Below are 6,802 nucleotides of genomic sequence, written 5' to 3' on the forward strand. Positions count from 1 at the left end.
ACATCTTATCTACCAAAGTGCATTTATAAAGGAATTACCCACTGGCTGCCTCAATTTCTCATTCATCAAAAGAAACAAGGATTTATTGAGCCCCTCCTGTATGCTTGGCACTCACGGGGACCAAACAGCCCTGGTACAGTGGGAGAACACAGGTTCAGAAGGATTTTGTCATTTGGTCACACAGTGAGCAAGAAGAGGCAGGATTCAAACCCAAACCGACCTGGTCCCAGAACTCAGAGATAGGTTTCCTAGAGATGACATGACAGTAAAGAGGGCTCCAGGGGGGACCCCAGTACTCCTGCAGGCAAGACCTCGGGACTGGGGTCTCCCATGGCCGCGATGGCCTTGTCCATGGATCGTGTCCCCCCAGCTGCCTGTCAACGCCGAGGACTTTGGCTGGACCACTTAGAGCCTGGTGGGTGTTGAAGTTTAAAAACGTTCCATCCCTCCTGGATCTCTAAGGAGGGAAATGTGGGTGGAGGTCAGGGAAGGAGAGGGCAACTCAGTGAGAATGGAGATGGGGTTTCAGAGGACAAAAGAGGAGCTCAGTGCTCGCATATCTAAAAAGGCCAGGGCATGCCATAGCCTCGGTTTCCTCATTTGTAGGACGACGACAAACATGCCCGGGCGTTGCAAGATTGTCTCGTGCACAGCTGCTATCCGGCATAGAGTTAACGTGCAAACAGAGGGTGGCTTAGCAGCTCCAGAAGTCCAGCCCTGTCTGGGGAAGGGGCAGCCATCAGGCCGCTGATGGAGTGCAGTAGGGTAGCCCCAGTAGGAGGCACTCAGGACTTCTGGCCCGCAATGAGAAGTTCCTGAGAGCTGGAAGTTTGGTTGTCATGAGGACATTGACAGTCTCTATGGTGACAGCTTGGTGAACAGGGCCCCGTTGTCCACAAGGAAAAGCCTAGGGGGACAGGTGTTCTGTTACCTTGGACACCAGAGTTTGATCACCATGGCAACAGTGGTGGGGTCCAAACCGCCTGGGGGTGGAGCTTGGAGGGTGGCCTGGAACTGGAGTGGGCCTGGGGACAGGGACAGTTTGTTTCCATGGTGAGAGCCAGAGAACTGGATGTTGTGTCACCCTGGGGACAGCTTCGGGGAGGGTGATCTCCATGGCGGTGGGTCAGGGTAGCGACAGTCAGAAGTTGAGGTGGAGGTCTCTGGGGTGGGGGGCCAGTGAGATGAGAAATGTGTGGTATCCGTGGTTACAGCTGGAGGAGGGAGGCACCCTCTTCATGGGTGCGCCTGATGAGGGAAGGGGTGTGTGACTCTAGGTGACAGGTAGCAGCAGGACTGGTTGCCTTGGTGACAGTGGGACCCAGGGTAGCTGCTCTCCATAATGAGTGACATGGATCTTACGGGTCCCCAGGCCTGGGAAGATGGTCTCTTTGGTGACAGTTGGGAAAAGGATGTCAGAGGACAGGGTGGGTTTGCTCTGCCTTCAAAGAAATATCTGAGGGGTGGGACTTGGCCCCCAGTAAGTGAGCCAGCAGGCTGTGTGTCAGTCTGAGGTGGCAGATAGAGGTGCTTGCCTGTGAAACTAGAGGGGTGGGCCCTGTTACCCAGAAACTTCAGGGGACTCTCAGGGAGAGGGGGAGAATGGGAGTCTCCAGTGCTCAGGTCACCATAAGAGAAAACAAGCTCCTCGGCCCACAACCTCCATGTGACCACGGGGAGTGACCCTGAAGTTCCTGTAGTCTCTCCAGGTGAGGAGGAGGAGGAGGAGGAGGAGGCCCAGTGTCCACGGGACCGCAAGGGACTAGTGTTCAGTCTCCAGTGAGATGCAGAAGATGTACGGCCAGTCTCTAGTCAATCCCGGGGGTCCAGCCACCAGGCGACCACGGTGGCGGTTGGTCTGTTTCCAAGTGGTCTCAGGAGGCGTGGCCAGTCTTCAGGAGCCTGCTGGGTCTGCTGGCCTCCTGAGGTCCTCAGGGGGCGTGGCCCTCATGGAGAAAGTTGGGGAGTTGGGGGAATCCTCTGTCCAGAAGAGGTGAGGGCTGGCCAGGCTCCAGGGAACTCCAAAGTACTGTTCTGCCAGGACTAGCCAAATCTTCAGGGACCCCAGGGGCACAGTTAGTTTGTAAGAGACCACAGGGAATGTGGCCAGTGTCCAGGGCTTCAGAGGCGTGGCCAGACTCCAGGGGACCGCAGGGTTCTAGACCAGTGGTCATGCGCCCTGGCTGTCCGCCTGCTGCCAGCCTAGACGCGTAGCGGGGTCCAGGCAGCAGGATCGCGCGCGCCCCCTGCCCAGCCGCCGCCGCCCGCCCAGCCCCAGCCCCAGCCGCCGGGTGCCGGGTCCGGTGCTCCCGGAGCGCGGTAGCAGTAGACGCCGAAGAGCCGTCGGGTGGCGTCCGGGAAGCCGAGGCTGCGCACACCAGGCCGGCGGCCTCCGCAGCGCATGCGCGGATTCACGATGGGGTAGCGCGCGCTGCCATCCGCCAGCCAACCCGCGGTGCAGCGGTCCAGCAGCTGCAGCTTCCACGCGGCGAACAGCTGCCCCACCTTGGCCACCGCCGCGCCACGCGCAGCACACGCGCGCGCAGCTCCAGAGAACGGTACAGGCCGCAGCGGCTTCAGGAAGAACACCCGCCCTGCGGGGATGGGGTAGGGGGGTGGGTTATTAGTGCGGCTCCTGGGACCCAGCCTCGGGATTCAGGACTGCCCCCCGCATGCAGCCCAGGACTCTGGCCCTCGGCTCCGGGATCCAGGAACAGTTCCTCCTTTGCGGCCTGGGACCCCAGCCTCGGCCCAACCAGTGTTGGTGCCAGGTGGTGTGTGCTTCACCTAAGCACTCTTGGGAGAGGGGTCTCCTGTTTCTGATCGCTAAGAGCTGGGTGGGGAAGAAGGCCCCAGGGTTGGGGTAGTGTTGTGGCAGAGGCCCGTCTGGGGATGAGGCCTACGCACCTGGCAGGTTGGACGTGAAGCAGAAGGCGTCGTAGCGTTCCTCGGCGTTATGGCGATACCCGTAGTTGCGCACGCCCCCGTTGGCATCACCGCCGTCCCCTGCGCTCCCAGTCCCTCCTAGGCCGCCGCAGGGCTCCCGGGGTCGGTTCACGGGGTATTGCACAGAGCCGTCGCGCAACCAGCCTGCATTGCACCAGTCCAGGCCGTCGCGCCAGGCCGCGTGCAGCTGTTCTGCAGATGCCAGGATACCGTCCTGCTCGGCGCATGCGCGCTGCGCCTCCGCGAAGGTCAGCTTGTATCGGCCTCCACGGGGGTGGTAGGGAAAGACCACGCCTGGCAGGGGGCGCACGGGATCAGCCGGTTCACCTCAGCCCACCCTCATGCACCTGACGTCTGGGGTGCTATATGACTCTTCAACCGGGACCTTCCAGTCTACTCCTCCTCACTCTGGCCTCAGACCTGACCATGACCCTCCCCAGCTCACACCCCACATAACTGGCTCTCTTCGCTTTAAGCTTGGGATTCACTTGACCCTCCCCCTTAACATACTATTGTGTCCATCCCCTTCTACCGCTGGAGGCCTTTGCTCATGCTCTTTCCACCTTATTCTACCTGTTGGACTCCTATTTATCCTTCAAAACCCAACTCCCAAACCCTCTTCCATTCAGTCCTGTGTGCCTCTGACATTCGCCCAGTACTGGGTCCCTCCCTGTGGTCCAGCCCTGAGCCCACGGAGCCTGCGTTCAGTGCTGACTTTCCTAGACTAGGATCCCCTGGAAGATTGGCCCTAGGTGAAGACCCCTTTGATTCCCCCAGCATTGTCCAAGGCAGGACCCACTGGGTTCCCTTCTACCTTCAGTTCTGATGACTTTGGAACTTGTCCCTCATTGGACTCACAGTCCGTTCAGCTCAAGTATTTTATGCGTCTGTGTTTGAGGGATGGGAGTTGGGGGTGAGTGGGGCACCCAGGAAAGAGGCAGACAGGGGCCAGGGAGAAGACCTGGAGCTGACAGACTGGGGATTGAATCCTGGCTCTGCCACCAACTAGTACTGTCCTGGGCAAGGCTGTAACCTCTCTGAGCCTGTTGTCGGTCTGCTGGTAATAGCCGTCTCCCTTGGGGTTTTTAGGAAATTAAATTAGAGACTCCTGAGAACTCTTCAACTAAGCACCTGTCACATAGAAAATGTCCAGTAAAGGAGAGCTGCTGCTCTTATTGTTATTTGCTATTGTTAGGGAGGTCAGCAAGCAAGGGCCCTGAAATCTCACCTAGAATCTTCTAAAGTGAACTGAAAAAGGCCAACCAAATGGGAGGGAATTCTTCAAATAGAAACCCCACCTCCCAGCTCCAGGGTCAGCCAATCAGAGCATCCCACCTTCCAGCTACAGTGATTGGCTCACAGTTGGGCACATGACTCAAGCTGAGCCAGTGAGGGACAACTCTGGGACTCTAGCTGCTGCTCTTAGGAAATCAGTCGCTAAGCCTAGGCACTGTGGTCTGGTTCCAGAAAGAGAAACCTGTCGGAAGAAAGCCTACCTGGGAAGCAGAGCAGAAGGATGGTTCCTGATATGGTGTGAGTGCCTGGATCTCACTGTGCCTGAATCCTATCCCAGGACTTCTCAGTGTCCTCATTGTGGACATTTTGGACTGGATCACTTTTTTTTTTTTTTTGAGATGGAGTCTGGCTCTGTCGCCCAGGCTAGAGTGCAGCGGCAGGATCTCAGCTCACTGCAAACTCTGCCTCCGGGGTTCAAGAGATTTTCCTGCCTCAGCCTCCCAAGTAGCTGGAATTACAGGCATGCACCATCATGCCTGGCTAATTTTTGTCTTTTTACTAGAGATGGGGTTTCAGCATGTTGGTCAGGCTGGTCTTGAACTCCTGACCTCAGGTGATCCGCCTGCCTCAACCTCCCAAAGTGCTGGGATTACAGTCGTGAGTCACCATGCCCAGCCTGGATCACTCTTTGTGGGGGACTATCCTGTGCCTGGTAGGATGTTTAACTGCATCCCTGGCCTCTACCCACTAGAGGCCAGTAGCAACTGACTTCTTCAGATGTGGCAACCTAACCTATCTCCAGACATCGCCAATGTCCATGGGGAGGAAAATCACCCAGAATTAGATATGGGGGCTCTACCCCACCAACCCTCTAAATGCCTGCAGGCCAACTTGATTTGATTTATGTCCCTTGCCATCCCTGTCCCCCTCCTTCCTCAGAAGCAAGGTTTATCCTCCCCACTGGCTGATCACCTTCCAGGTCCAGCTTGACCATGCCAGCGTCGTCTTCCAACTCATTGGTGACTTCGCACTCATAGCGCCCGTAGTCTTGCAGCGTGACATTGCGGAGGACCAGGGAGGCATCCCCAGGCCCGTCGCCCTGCAGCTCAGCCCGCCCACGGTAGCTGCCAAATGCCCGGTGCTGGGGGCCTAGTGCCACGAAGACGTCGGTGAAGGCCAGCGGGTCCACTACCTTTGTCCACTTGAGCCGGACGCCGTCGTGACCGTGGGCGGCTGCCTCATAGTGGTACCGGCAGGGCAAGACGATGGTGCCACCCCGGTGGCTTACCACCTGCCCAGGCGCTGTCTGTACCACTACCGAGCCCGACTCACCCTCTGCGGACAACCAAGCAGGGTTCAGAGAAGGGGCCTAGGGGCAGAAGGGGGGCCCTGGGGAAGGGGTCTCTGGGGAGGGGAAGGTGGGAAGACTCGGGCGGGGGTCGGGGAATCAGAAGGGTCCAGGGGCTCAGGGAGAGGGCGAGGGGCTTAGATGGGGAGTGGTTGGGGGAACCGTGGACGTCAGGAACGCCCTACCCCCTACACCTCTCCGCACTTGGCCTCTTCTGCTTTTCGCGGAGAAGACCACTTTTAGCGGCCCGGACTCACCCAGCACGTGCACGACCTTCTTCCGGCCACGCTGCGCCCCCGCGGGGGCTGTGAGCAGCAGGACGCTCCAGGCCGCTGCCCAGAGCGCTCCGGGACCGAGGGCCGCCGGAGCGCACACCTGGGGGACGGGCACAGGGCGCTCAGTCCAGCCTCCCAGCCTTGGCCTTTCGGAGGCCTGGCTCCCTCCCGGGCCTGCCTTCCCCACAGCGAGGACCTCGCACACGCCCATGCCCCCACCCTTTCCAGGGTCCCGCATAACTCCCCCTCCTCCTCCTGGGACCTCACATCCTCGCTCCTGCAAGAACCCACGCCCCTAGACTCCCCCCTCCCTTGGCCCCAGATCCCCAGATCCCGCCTCATCACCCCCGCCCCAAAACCCGAGGCTCGCTGCCCCTGCCCCCTTCTGGCCCTGGCCCGGGCCGGGGATGGGGGGGTGGGGAAGAGCTGGAGGAGCGGCGGCAGCAAGGTTATCCGTGCGCCAGGAGACTGCAGCAAACCGGGCCGGGGCGGGCAGGGAGGGGGGAGAGCTGGAGAGACACAGGGAGAGACGCGGGGAGAGAACAGGGACAGAGAGAAAGGCAGGGAGAGGCAGAAAAGAGAGTGCGAGACACAGAAAAAGGGTAAGGGAAGACGGAGAGGCAGAGATGGAGAGGGAGAGACAGATGTAGAGGGAGAGACAGAGATGGAGAGGGAGAGACAGAGAGGCAGAGGGAGAGACAGAGGGGCAGGGGAAGAGACAGAGATGGAGAGGGCAAGACAGAGATGGAAAGGGAGAGACAGAGGAAGAGACAGAGATGGAAAGGGAGAGACAGAGAGGAAGAGACAGAGAAGCAGAGGGAGAGAGGCAGAGGATGAGACAGGAGAGGGAGAGACAGAGATGGAGAGGGAGAGACAGAAAGGGAGAGGGAGAGACAGAGAAACAGAGGGAGAGACAGAGAGGCAGAGGGAGAGACAGAGAAACAGAGGGAGAGACAGAGAGGCAGAGGGAGAGACAGAGAGGCAGAGGGAGAGACAG

At 59.2% G+C, this 6,802-nt stretch overlaps 1 protein-coding gene across 1 annotated transcript; it reads right to left on the reverse strand.

Moving 5' to 3' along the window:
- Positions 1 to 54: 54 nt before the first annotated feature.
- Positions 55 to 6,020, reverse strand: HAPLN4 (hyaluronan and proteoglycan link protein 4). Its single transcript, XM_011990814.1, has 4 exons — positions 5,788 to 6,020; positions 5,155 to 5,517; positions 2,908 to 3,240; positions 55 to 2,594 (listed from the first exon to the last, which is right to left on the reverse strand). Exons 1-4 carry the CDS (start codon positions 6,014 to 6,016, stop codon positions 2,203 to 2,205), a joined length of 1,317 nt encoding a protein of 438 aa, XP_011846204.1. The 5' UTR covers positions 6,017 to 6,020; the 3' UTR covers positions 55 to 2,202.
- Between the last annotated feature and the right edge of the window lie 782 nt (positions 6,021 to 6,802).

The sequence above is a fragment of the Mandrillus leucophaeus genome, unplaced genomic scaffold (assembly GCF_000951045.1).
Source record: "Mandrillus leucophaeus isolate KB7577 unplaced genomic scaffold, Mleu.le_1.0 Scaffold11, whole genome shotgun sequence".
NCBI lineage: Eukaryota > Metazoa > Chordata > Mammalia > Primates > Cercopithecidae > Mandrillus > Mandrillus leucophaeus.

What these genes read in the sequence shown, in the direction of transcription:
- HAPLN4 (XM_011990814.1), bottom strand. Translation starts at nt 6,016, where the DNA reads ATGGGCGTGTGCGAGGTCCTCGCTGTGGGGAAGGCAGGCCCGGGAGGG. An exon ending in GGTCAAGCTGGACCTGGAAG is followed by an intron (nt 3,241 to 5,154) that starts GTGATCAGCCAG and finishes GCCCCCTGCCAG; the next exon opens with GCGTGGTCTTTCCCTACCAC. An exon ending in CTTCACGTCCAACCTGCCAG is followed by an intron (nt 2,595 to 2,907) that starts GTGCGTAGGCCT and finishes CCATCCCCGCAG; the next exon opens with GGCGGGTGTTCTTCCTGAAG.